Source organism: Brassica rapa, chromosome A07 (genome assembly GCF_000309985.2).
Source record: "Brassica rapa cultivar Chiifu-401-42 chromosome A07, CAAS_Brap_v3.01, whole genome shotgun sequence".
NCBI lineage: Eukaryota > Viridiplantae > Streptophyta > Magnoliopsida > Brassicales > Brassicaceae > Brassica > Brassica rapa.
The window spans coordinates 26,096,091-26,108,929 of NC_024801.2; the positions used below are offsets into that span (position 1 = coordinate 26,096,091).

Genomic DNA, 12,839 nt, shown 5'->3' on the forward strand with positions numbered 1-12,839 from the left:
ATAAACACTTGTTATGTTCCATGTATTTGTCTCTTTACTCCAAGCCTTGGAGTAGCTCCACTTCCAACTTGTAATCATAGTGTACGTGACACAGTCCAAAGTCCATACACAAAGAAGCTTAGGTTTGTGATGAATGTACATCAATCAAAATACGTTCGTATGCTTTCCTAAAGATTACATAACCAAAATGCATTGAGGCACATATGAACTATGAAAACTATAAGACAGAGGGAGTTCTCACTTCTCAAACTATTTTTTTTTGTCTACGAGTTTACAATGATATATCATATAATCAAATAACCATTCTTTTGGTTCTCTCCCTTTTTTACAGCTTCAATTTTTGTAAAAAAAAAAAAACAGAGGAAATTTACGCATGAACATAATTCACAGGCAAACACACACACACACCACGCGAGAATGATGTCCTTCACCCTCCCCCTCTTCAATCTTCCATGAATTTGATTTTAATAGCTCTACCCACAAGCTGTGTGAAAAACGCACTGAAGCTGAACCAAAAAACCAGAAAAAAAAAAAAGAAGCAGCAAAAATCTGTAGCTCTTCTCTTCATATTTCCTTTAAACAGTCAAAGAAAAGATTTGCCACTTTGGTCTTTCTTCTTCTGTTATCAATCTTTTTGTTCCTGTTCAGTTGATAATGAAGAAGAACTGGGGACTGGTCTTGGGATGTTGGAACCTGTTGCAGGTCTCTGTAGCTTCTTTAGAGTAACCATAATCTCTGCAAAACTTGGCCTCAACTTTGAATCCCTAATAAACAAAACAAAAAAAGCCACTAGATATATCAGCCAAATCATAAGAGGAAGAAACTATAAGAAGGCGTCAAAGATTCAAGACTATGTTAATTGAGACATGGTCTAGTGAAAGCATGTGTGTTTAAGCATTACTACTTTCAGAATATATATAAATACTCACGTTTGCCAGCATTTACTAATGAGTTCTGCAATTGCTGGATCCACAAAGTCTGGAATGTCAAGACGTCGATGCTGAAACCCAACTGCCCCAACAACTTGCATCGCGTTCATCCTCCCCCATGGTTGCTGTAACGTAAAGAGTTCCCACAGAATCACACCGTAGCTGTATACATCGCACCTGTTTCAGGTATAATTTTCCCCTGACGGTTAAGCCTACTTCTTAAAAAGGGAACTTAGAAGAATTTTGATGAGCAGAGGAAACAAAACCATACTTCTCATCAGCAGGTTCGTTTCTAAGCACTTCTGGAGCCATCCATTCAGCCTGAAAGACCATAGATTCAAGCCTAACTTCGATTAACAAACAGACAATTAAGATAACTGCAACATGGGAGAAGGTAACTTCCTTCTAGAAGCTTACAGTGCCTGCTGTTGACTTTGAAGAGAGGTATGTGCTGTTTTTCATTCTAGACAACCCGAAGTCGCACACCTGATATATAATAATACGTCAGATATAAGATTATCTAATAGATACAAATTTATGAGGACAATGCTAACCTTCACAACCCAGTTTTTGTCAACTAGAAGGTTGGGGGACTTGAGATCACGATGGACAATCATAGGACTACAGCTATGCAAATAGTTCATTCCACGAGCCTGAAAGATAATTGAAAGAATGGATTAGTTATATACATATGACAGAGATTTAAAAGTCTAAGAATGAAAGAGAAAAAGAGTAAATACAGCATCAAGGGCCATCCTCAGACGCCTCCTCTCGTCTAACTGGTTATTAGGCCGATGGATTAACCTATACAAGCTCCCTCTGCACAAGTATGAGACAAATAAGAAAAATCACAACCAGAACAGAAGCTTTAAAGGTGACAAAAAAATAGTTTCTATGAAGAGAATCATTTAGTATCAGATTATTATATACTCCAAAGATCATAGTAGTATTACCTAGGAAGAAACTCTGTGATAATTGAGAGATTCGGTGGACGGGTCACAGCTCCCATGAAGAGAACAATGTTGGGGTGTCTAAGCTTTTTCATGATTTGGACCTTTAATCACATTCAAATGATAAAATGTTCTTATAACATGGGTTTGACATAGAACTGTAAACAAGGAACAGCAGCTAGAAATAAAAGGCTCGTACCTCACTTCTGAACTCCTCCAATGCTTCTCCTGTAAGATCTTGATCAAGGAACTTCTTGGCAGCCACTTCCTACCAAGTCCAAGAGTTTCAACAACATGGAACTCAAACTACGGAATTGCTTTAAGTATTTCTTCATCCACTTCTATTCAGAAACCTTAATATTTATAGCATTCCATAAAATTTAATTCATAGTAATAAACTGAAAATCAAATAATACTACTCACAGTCCCGTGCCAATCTCCTCGATACACTTCTCCATAAGATCCTGTATCAATAGAGGTAAACGATTTAGTTTTTTATTGGTAAAGTTAATTACACCAAAGTAGATAACAACAGATGATAGATAAGTCAGGTACCGAGTCCAATACGTTCTCCCAAAGTAATCTCTTCCCACAAAATCTCACAGTCAGAGACATCATCAAGCGTCCCATCAGACTTTGAACTTTCCTCGCCAGTGGATCTGTCAGATACTCTGTCACCTCCTGAGTTTGGCTCATGAGGAGAGTCCCCACTTCCTTGAGGCTCATGTCCACCGGAACCAGCATCTCCATCGCTGTTCGACCCTAACTCAAGATGCCTGGACACGGCTGCAGCTGTTGCAACAACTGCTGCAGCAGTGGCCGTGGCGGCAGCTGCAGCAGGAAGCTCCAAGGTGGAGGACTCTGTGTTTGCAGTCTTGGCGGCAGCAGCAGCAACCATCGAAGATGCAACCACAGCCGCTGCAGCTACAGCAGCAGGTACGGTTCTGGCGTATTCTGTAGAAGATGCTTCGGAATGTGAAGAATCAGACTGACTAACAACTTTGCCATGATCATGTTGCTGATCATGTGTATCTGCTTTAGAGTGAAGTCTTGGTAATGGAGGCAAAAACCGCACTGGACCAAGATCGTTTTGGTGTCTTCCTTGCTGAGCTGTCTCTTTCTCTTTCTTGGCTTCAGTCAGGTTTTTTATTTCGACGGTTGCATCCAGTTGCTGGGGATAGACTTCGGAGAATAAATTGGGGGGAGCTACAACTCCGCTTTCAAGCAATACATCGTGAAGCTTCTGAGCCAACCGTGGATTCTCTTTGGCAGCGTCAATCATGTACTGTGAAACGTCTTTGACTTTCATCCTCCTCGCAGCTGGGGAGCTCACACCTTCAGTCCAAGAAGGTGATCTCATATGTGTGAAAGAATGAATAGGCCTGCTAGAGAGGTTTTGAACTGGAGGAGCCTTTTCAACTTTCGCCACATCTTCCTTGGAACTTTTGGTACTAGAACTATGTTCCCCTGGGGGAAACTCTATATTCTCTTGAAATGAACTTTCAATCCCATTGGTGGAAGAAGCATCATGAAATGAATCATTGTCCCCAGGACTAGTGGAGCAGACAGGTTCGTCATAGTCTATTTGTAGTCCAGCTGCATCAGCTGGAATAAGCGTACCGGGATCTCCCATAAGATCAACAATGTACTCCCTGAAATCACCAATAGTATTGCATAAACTCAAAATTTTCTTTCATAAAGCCTCAGTACATACCTATCTAATCTATTAAGAGGGGAGTACAAAATTAGATTACCCTTTAGTTTAACCATTTATTTACAATGGCATGCCATTGAAATATTTATTGAACTATGTTTGTTTTTTCCTAATTTAAATTATAGATATCCTTAATCAAATCTTAACAAAAATAGATTTCCATAAACGTTTGAAAATATGGTTAAGGTTAAGAATAATGTAGAAATTTTTTTTAGGTATATAAAAATGAAAGCAAACAATCGCGAGTGCCTATTTAAAACATAGCACATGTACTTGATACTTAATCTATACCACAGTACCAAACCTATACATAAGTGTTGAATCTATACATAATACCTGAAGTTAGTGTGATGATTACCTGCCATCATCGGTCTTAATATAGTTCATTGCGACATCTTCAGAACCTGTATATTGCTGTCCTTTGACTATCCGACAAGGAACACCAACGCTATCACACAAAACCTACAAAATTTCAAACAAAGAAAGAGTGAGATAATGGAATTGGATCACAATCTGAATAGTGATGAGTCTCTTGTTATTACTTTGAATAACAAGGCACGGTGACGAGCCAATCCAATAGTTAGAGAGCCAAGAGGCAACACCATGCTCCCAAGAGTTGCTTTCAAACTGTAACTAAGACTCCTCCAAGCTCTCAACATACTATCCGGATCAACAACAGGCCCACCCATGTAATCACCAACCAAAACAGCAAGCTTCCTCACCAGCTCGCTGTTCACAAAGCTAGACGAAGAAACAGACTCCGTCTTCGCCGCAATATCAATACCCATCTGCTCAACTCTCAACAGATTATAATCCCCACTCCTGTTCACAAGAACAGCTTCCCACGTCACACCGTCAGACACAGGCGTCCCTTGAAGATCAAGCAAAGGAGGAATCTTTTCCGCTGAGGAAGCATTCAACACTCCGTACAAGTCGTAAAAACCATCCAAGATCTTGTCATCATAGCCAAGACAATTGTAATTCTGTAAATGCAAAACAGAGAAAAGCAGAGAACTTTAAGTAGAAAACGAAGAAACAGAGCAAAGCAGAGAACTTTAAGTAGAAAAATGAAGAAACAGAGGAAAGCAGAGAACTTTAAGTAGAAAATGAAGAAACAGAGAGGAAAGTTTAAACCTTTAAGTAAAAAAACGAAGAAAAGGAGTTAAAGTTTTGATTTTGAGACTAACCCAGTAGCGATAAGCGACGAGTTCAGCTGGGGAGTTGTCAGGAGCGCAAGAGCCTAAGCTGAACTGCTTCATAGCTTCGATCTGAGCAGCTTCGGGATCCTCTCTAGCGCTTAGCTCTAAAGCCAACTGTATCTGATACTCTTCTTCAACCTCTGGATCCTCCTTGGAGTCTTGCTGCTGCTCATCATCGCCACCGTTAGTAGCATTGAGTGAGTTAGGTGGGCTTGGGCTTTTTCTGTGGCCAACGGAGCTTAGCCAGTTGGATAAACCGGAAAAGGGTTTGACTTCGGGGCTCTGGTGGTGAGGTGATGATGATACATCGCTTGACTTATTGGTTGGAATCGATGATCCGTCGGCGGCTTCGTCGGGTTGATTGGGAGTGATGTGGAGTTTTTTAAGAAAGCTCTTCATGTTCATCTTCATGCTCCGAACGCTATCGGGCATTTGAAACACCACCACCCGGGAGATCCCGAGTTCGATTCCCCCGATCAACGACTAGTCAAATCCCTATTTTTCTTGAACGAACGGCACAGCACAGAGGTTGGTGGAGAGGAGCTTGTGAGAACCTCAGAAACTCTAAACAAACCCACACACAAAGGAATTGAATTTTCGCAGCCACTCTTTTTCGATAAATCACGATTTTTTTTTTTGTTTTAAAGCACACCAAAACCCACTCAAAGGAATTAAAAGCAACAAAAAAAAAAGAGAAAAAATGAATAATAGTGACAAATTCTCCGTACAATGAACCTCTCTTATTCTCTCCTCTCCTTTCACCAACTTGTATATCTCCTTGTCAAAAGAAGGGAAAAATAACTTGTCTCTCTCGTTTTCACTCCACTTTCTTTTTCTCTCTGTCTATTGAGCTTCACGACAAATAAGTGGAGAGTGGCAAAAATTAATTTTTTTTTAAATGAAAGAGAGATATATACTTACTGTGACATGCAAAAAAAAAAAGAGAGAGAGAGAGAGAAAGAAGAGGCGTATCTTTTTCAAACAGCTGAGTGCGTGAACCTGAAAAGATGAGGAAGAAAAAGATAGAACGGGATGGTACTACTTAAATTGCACAAAGACAGGCTTCACATTAATTGTGGCATATAAAACGGTTGCCTTTTCTTTCTATATAAACACACTACTAGAGAATCTACACCAATTTTTTTTTTCTCATTTCAGTCATTCCTACACGGCTACACCTATATTTTTCATGAAGTTTTTTGAAGTACAAATTGTATGAAATAATAAGGATCCGTTAGACTATTTTGAAGGTATTTCAATGAGTTTTCATCATTACAAAAAGTAAAATAAAAATAAAAATGAAAGAGAAGGAAATGGGTTTCTAGAAAATTTTAAAATGTTTGTTTTGGATCTTCTAGTATTCTTTTGAGCATAAAGGAATAATAACCCATTAATGTCACAGCAAAATTAACGCATATAACTTTCCATATTGAGAATGACTAGAAATTGGCTTTATTGTTTAATAAGCTGTCAATTCCGAGGGAAAAAAAAAACAAAATGAAAAGAGAATTTAACTCTGAATATTCGCATGAAAAGATAACTATGTTATTATGCACGTGAGAAAATATACTATAAAGTCTATAAGGCACTGTCTTGCAGGATATTATTGAATTCGATTAATTAGTGAGTTAAGTATTCGTTGGTTTATTCTATAACAACGCTGCCGTTTGTAAAAGCCCTAACAACTTCTTTTTTTTGTTCAACAAGCCCTAACAACTATTAATTGATATTTAGCATATCGCTCGATCAAAATCTTTATCAGACAATATATATAGTATATTAGTATATATATATATATAGAGAGATAGTGTGTGTGTGTGCCAGCATAGTAGCTTTTCATAGATAATTTTCTTGCTCCATACTCACTTATTTTTGAAGTTGTATAGAATGAACTTTAGTAGTATACTTTAAAGTTTTATTTAAAGTTTAAAACATAAACTACATAAAACTCTGTGCCCGAGATATGCCCACGTCGTCCATTACTTATGTAGTGCTGACAAGTTAATGTATAGTGAACACATCAAATTTGATTAGTCTATTCTATCTAATGGTTACAAGTTACAACAAAAGTAGAGATCTCTGCCGCTATGTATCTGTTGATCATGTCAAAATATGGACGACCACACGTTTGCATGTGTGGTATAAGCAACTAGTCAATCATTGTATCCAACGTGAGCTGTGAGCCAGTAGTCGGCCACACATTTACTTCACATTTTATTATTTCCGGAATTTCTATACAGAATATTTCTAAATTATTTCGGCTCAGCTCATTGTATCCACACGATTGACGATTGTGAGGTTTCAGAAACCAACATTTAAGTCTATGTATAGAGAGTTTGCATTGTTTTGTTTCCACCATATACTCTCTGCTGAAAACTTTAAGATTGTAACTTTTATAACATCTACTTTGCCAAAAATTTAACAAGGATTATGACATACGGACAACATGAACTAGTACAACAACTAAATTACATATCCTGGTCTAAGTTTAGAGACATAAATAATTGAAGAATTTTTTACTAGAATAGATACGATAAAAACACTAGTTTGTAATACCGTGGTTTTATATATATTCATCTCATCCTCAAATGTAAAAATCACCTGATTATAAGTTATCTCCCTTTAAATTTATTTTACAGTTTACACTTTACATTTATTACTTTAATAGAAATTTGTATTTCAATAGAAAAAGGGGGAAATAATTGTATAGTTTAAATGTTGAAGGGTAGTTGGCCAACAATTAAATTTTGGGCGGCTTGAGTTTTGTTCAAAAACTTAAAAAAGTATTTTGATTGACAAAAGATTCGTTTTGCTCGAATAATTCGCCCACTCCTTATATTACACGTCACCACTCAACTCCCTGATTACAAATTCATTGTTTTATTTATTATACAGAAACGCAAGCCAACAACCAAAAGCTTATAAGTGTGAAAATTCGAGTATGTTGGCTTACGTACGTGAGATATGAACAGAGAGTATTACTGAGAAAAGCTACTGAAAGGGAAAATAATAATAAGTGGTTATTTACTAAAATACTAAACGTTGATGTTTAATTTTAGCGAATTAAGATACGTTTACATAGTAGTTAACCTTGCGTGTGATTGTTCAGACTAAAAACGAAGGTAAAACCGTAAAAGAACATTCGTTTTGGAACGGGTTTGACTAATTTTGACTGCAGTGAATAGTAGTGGTATAGTGGTGACTTAAGCCACGTCATAATTATCCAATCTAAAAAAGGCAATCTTTTTTGTTTGCCTAAATAAAGATACTAAAAAAAGTTGGTGCATTCTAATTGGTGATAGCCACACATTTTTTGGGTGCTGGGACCACTTCCTCACCTATCACTTCTCTCCTCTTCCGCTCTCTCTCTCTCTAAACTTTTCTTCCCCCTTGCTAAGAAAGTAGAAAACGTTAAATATCATTGACAACTTATAAACTATGTTTATAAGGTGGTGCCATGGTGGATTAGGAATTTATGATGTCACACCTTTTTTTGTCATCTGATTTTTTTATAGACTAGCTTAAACCATCAATCCAAAATGACAACGATCAGTGTGACATACATGATGTCATACTACATCTACATTCTTTCAAAAAAATGTAACAAAATGCATGAATTATGTAGACAAATTGATAATATTAAAAAGTTTATTAACGCTGTTTGTAGCCTTATTCATTAATAAGAAGTTTTAAGCAGGGTGCATACATGGCAATATAAGGAGCATTTGTCAATTAAGAGCATGATCAATACATTGTGCTGCTACTACTAGCTAGACGTAAACAAAGTCAGAGATAAACCCATTCTATGTCTGATAAACGTAAAAGATAAACATAAGAGCATCTAATACATAGTGCTGCTGCTATACTACTAATGTCATAGATCGTATCCATGATAAAATTAACAACATTATAACCACATAATATAGATCTTGAAAAATACTTCAATCCAATTGAATTTGTAAGCCAAGAAGTCAACTTTTAAACGAATGTGTCTGGGCAGCTCATGATTTTTCTAACAATCGTGTGGTGTGTGACATGCATAAAACTCGGATCACCATTGCCCTTAAATTCATCTAGAAGATCATATTGTTAGCTTATAAATAGCTTCATAAGCAGCGTTTGCTTTCTGTTTTATTTAATTTGTATAATCACCTTCTGTTGACGACCATAAAAAGATCACCGTCTTAAACTAAAGTTTAAGCAAAATACAAACTACGCATATAAATGCAGCAACTCGTTTTCTTGTAAATACGATTCTTCCAATTTATAAACTAGTCTTTTATCATTATATACTCAGCCATGTTCAAACATAGTTATATATGTGTTGTAATATCTGAGGGTGGAAATAAAAAGAGAAAAACTGTTGTAATTATATTAAAGTTCTAGAACCAGAAATTGGGGCGTTTGATTTATTTATGACTAAAACTCTTCTACTCATATGATTTTTATTCATATATACTAACTCCAAATTCCCCAGCAAAAAAATATATATATACCAAAGGAAAGAACCAACCACATGACACTTATACACATGTCTCACGCAGCATCTAACAGCTTATGGCGCGGACCGTAGGTACAAAGGAAGCCATTTGGTTGGGTCAGAATCTGAGCTCCAGACAGAGAAAGCGCTCGTACATCTCATCCACTGGTTGGTTAAGTTCGGGAAGTGTCGGTCTATTACATCCTTTAAAGTCTCTGTTGTATTAACCCATTGCAACCCTTCTTTAGTATACGTCTTCTCATTGAAATTCGTCGTGAAAAACCTATCTGCCTCCAACCTCCTAATTATCATTTACCAAAAGTGAAGTGAGTCTAGTTACTTGTTATGCACGAAAAGCCTTTGTTTTGATAAAAGTAGTATAATTCTATAAACCTGGAGGCTACGAGTAGGAAGATGAAGAAAGCTGTTTCACTAATGGCGAATCCTTTGATCTTCTTCTCAGCATGCAACCCCACGTTTAAGTCAAGCTTCTCTATATCGTCTCCGTACACTTCCCTTAAAGCCTCGATAGCTTCTTTGTCATCTGTCAGATCCTCCCATTTCTTTATCGGACTCATCAGCAGATTCTTTCTGAACTCGTTGTATCGAGGAACTCCTCTCTCTCGATCTCTATAAACTGAGGAAAAAATAAATCAATTGGTCAGAGAATTGGTGACAGAGAAGGAGAAGAAGAAGTTAGAATTTGGTTTAACTTACTCTCCAAGGCAGCCATATCTATTAGGTCAGGTCTATCTTCTCCATCGATGTCTTGCGCCACAAGGCTCCTCATCCAATTAGGGTAATTCCACAATGTCAATGCACCACAAGATTGGTGTCCCATTGAAACTAGTAACTGCTCAAACCCGATTTTCGAACCTTTTTTCCCGCTTTCTTTCCCAATCAGTTCAGTCATCGGTACCCTGTTGAAAACATTCTTTCTAGATTAACAAAAACTGCAGTTGGACCGGACTAAACAGTGTATCAAAACATTCGATGTGTGACTGTGTCTTACTCTCGTTCTATTTTAGGGTTTGCTTTATCTACTTTCTCAGGACTCATGTCTCGGAGGATAAGTGTGTCTGGTAGAAGACAATGCATCCTATAGACACTAACGAACTCTTCGGTCAGAGAATAAGGAACTCCATGCTCTTTCGGTTTCTTCAGACCAACTAATCCGCTAAGTATTGGACCAAATCTTGCACCAATCGTGTCTTTCACTTTCTTCCCTAAAAAGCCATACCAATTGATTCTCATTCCAGCAGTTAGTGTGTCTGTCTTCAAGAGTTCTATTGTCCAATCTATTGTGTGAACCTTAGCGATAACTGCTGATGTCACCAATCTCGCAGTCCGGTAGAGTTTTTCATCATCAAAATCTGGATACTTTTCCTGGAAAAGAGAGTTAAAAATTTAGTGTTGTTCTGTATAAAGAAAGGTTTCTTGCCAGACAAGAAAGACAAGAACCTAACTTACTTTGAGCATTTCACAAACAGAGTTGTGTTCTTTGACAAAGAGGGCTTGCAACAGAGAGAAACCTGACCAGCTGTTTCTTATATCACCGGAGATTGGAACACCTCTTTCATCTCGCTCCAACAAACCATCCCCGGAGATTCTTAGCTTCCCGTCCTTGAAAACTCTTACTCTTCTCATTCCAGCCTCATCATTTCCATATATTACACTCCCGTCCCTATTTCCAAAAGTTTTTCATAAAATTGAACTCATTAAACAACAATTAAGCAGTGATGAAGCATTGATTTGAAAGCAAATACGTACCACCATGGGGTTCTAGTGTTGACAGAACCAGATTTGTGATGATCACCGGATAGTTCTTTCTTGGTTCTGAAGAACTTAAATGACTTCAACGGACATCCACTTGCTACTTCTTCTGGAGCCTTAAGCTCAATCTAGTTGAGGTTTTCAAATGGTAATTAATATATTTAATTTAAGTTTTAGGAAAAAAAAAAAACTAAAGTTGAGGGGGGAGTGGGAGAAAAGTAATGTTGAGTAATCAAGGGATTAGGTTCAAAAGAATAAAAACCTGGTGGGTGTCTTCTAAATGATCAACCCAATCATGGATCATGAACTGAATCCACGAACAAGCTATCACGTTGAATTGGTCCCCGTTGTCTATAAATCTTTTTCTAGCTAGCAACTTTGTAGCCACCACACTTGGATGTGGATCCAAAATCTGTAATAGTCAACCATCATAAGTTACATAAAACAAATTAGTAATGATTAACAAAAAATAATGTAATAATTCATAAAAAAAATAAGAACAGATCAATTTCGTATATGAATTGCTAATCATGCAGGAAAAAAACACTTTCATAACAAACAAAAACTTTATCCCATAAAAAGATACATAAAGTTAAAGCAAAAGAAGATCAGACATCATGACTCTAACCACTAGTGAGTAGAGAGATAAGAAAGTGAAATGCGTCGCAAAGTTTGGTTCTACTGTTTCATCATTCATACAACTATTATCAATTCGATCGGCATATATATTTACAATTTGATCAAAACTACAAATACTTAACTACTGTTTCATTGCATGTTATGTAAATGTAATTGTGGATACGAGGAGAAAAAAACTTACGCCGTACTGAGAAGTACATGGAGGCATATTCCGGCCAATAAAGGTGCCTTGGCTACCGACAGAGTCATCGGAGGGATGGTTACACTTGCCATCAGCCGTGCGATAAGAGAACTCATCCGTGTCATAACGCTGACCGTTGATTCGACCAACATGTATCAGATTGTAACGTTGGTGTAGATGTCTCCGTATTCCCAAGTAAGCCACTCCCAGTAACACTGGAAACCTGTGCCATAATCCTAGCTTGTCCACTAAATGCACAATCTATATATATAAATAATTAAAAGAGCATCAAATTAATTATACAAATATAATTATTGATTTAATAGTTTTCCTAGAAGATGAATATGATTGCTCTTGTAACTAGACAGACAGATCGATGTACTTACATAGAACAAAAAGGAATCAAGGTAAGACATCTTGGAAACAACATGATGAAGCTCAGGATGAAGGAACCAGGAGGAAGGTGGATAGAAACCCATTTTCTGTTTTTTTTTTTTTAGCCTTTCAAATTATTATTATGTTTGTTTTTATGCTTTAGATGATAGTCACACAATTGTAATGCTTGTATTCACACGATTGCTCACAGTGTATTTATATAGACCCACACGCATATTCACATTTACATATATGTATATATGTAAATTGAAGAGTTTTTCTTGGGGTTTTTTTTCGTTAAAGATTTTTTTTTGATAATTTTCATTTTATTAAATAAGTCAAAACCGACTTGTCGTCGAGCATTGTGTTGACTAGGGAATGAATGGTTAAATATCAGATTAATTTATACAAAAACAGAATAGTATCTACAAATAAATGATTTATATTAATACTAATAGTGTAATCATGATCAATTGTTGATATGCATTCCCTATTTGATCAACCTTTCGTATCTTTCACTATTAGAATGGTTTCTACATATAGAAAAGGAGAATTTACTCGCTAATAAGTTAGGAATAAATTATTCATATCGTTATATA

General features: G+C 36.8%; 2 protein-coding genes across 2 annotated transcripts; both read right to left on the minus strand.

The window, feature by feature from the left end:
- Nucleotides 1–213: 213 nt before the first annotated feature.
- On the minus strand, nucleotides 214–5,224 carry LOC103831842 (probable serine/threonine-protein kinase SIS8). The gene is made up of 13 exons (XM_009107776.3): nucleotides 4,781–5,224; nucleotides 4,136–4,576; nucleotides 3,952–4,055; nucleotides 2,435–3,531; nucleotides 2,303–2,343; nucleotides 2,079–2,147; nucleotides 1,883–1,983; nucleotides 1,670–1,748; nucleotides 1,484–1,582; nucleotides 1,347–1,415; nucleotides 1,201–1,250; nucleotides 930–1,106; nucleotides 214–764 (listed from the first exon to the last, which is right to left on the minus strand). The coding sequence occupies exons 1-13, from the start codon at nucleotides 5,222–5,224 to the stop codon at nucleotides 626–628; spliced, it is 2,910 nt and encodes a 969-aa protein (XP_009106024.1). The 3' UTR covers nucleotides 214–625.
- Nucleotides 5,225–9,138: 3,914 nt separating this feature from the next.
- LOC103831843 (alpha-dioxygenase 2) lies at nucleotides 9,139–12,607 on the minus strand. The gene is made up of 9 exons (XM_009107777.3): nucleotides 12,252–12,607; nucleotides 11,866–12,126; nucleotides 11,308–11,457; nucleotides 11,043–11,173; nucleotides 10,743–10,956; nucleotides 10,285–10,658; nucleotides 9,990–10,192; nucleotides 9,666–9,909; nucleotides 9,139–9,573 (listed from the first exon to the last, which is right to left on the minus strand). The coding sequence occupies exons 1-9, from the start codon at nucleotides 12,342–12,344 to the stop codon at nucleotides 9,348–9,350; spliced, it is 1,896 nt and encodes a 631-aa protein (XP_009106025.1). The 5' UTR covers nucleotides 12,345–12,607; the 3' UTR covers nucleotides 9,139–9,347.
- Between the last annotated feature and the right edge of the window lie 232 nt (nucleotides 12,608–12,839).

Excerpts from the sequence above, each read along its gene's own strand:
- LOC103831843 (XM_009107777.3), bottom strand. The coding sequence starts at position 12,344 with ATGGGTTTCTATCCACCTTCCTCCTGGTTCCTTCATCCTGAGCTTCAT. Across the intron at positions 10,957-11,042 it reads AACACTAGAACCCCATGGTG|GGACGGGAGTGTAATATATG; the intron begins GTACGTATTTGC and ends TTTTGGAAATAG. Across the intron at positions 9,574-9,665 it reads TTCCTACTCGTAGCCTCCAG|GAGGTTGGAGGCAGATAGGT; the intron begins GTTTATAGAATT and ends AATGATAATTAG.
- LOC103831842 (XM_009107776.3), bottom strand. The coding sequence starts at position 5,224 with ATGCCCGATAGCGTTCGGAGCATGAAGATGAACATGAAGAGCTTTCTT. Across the intron at positions 4,577-4,780 it reads TCGTCGCTTATCGCTACTGG|AATTACAATTGTCTTGGCTA; the intron begins GTTAGTCTCAAA and ends TTGCATTTACAG. Across the intron at positions 1,749-1,882 it reads ATCACAGAGTTTCTTCCTAG|AGGGAGCTTGTATAGGTTAA; the intron begins GTAATACTACTA and ends ATACTTGTGCAG.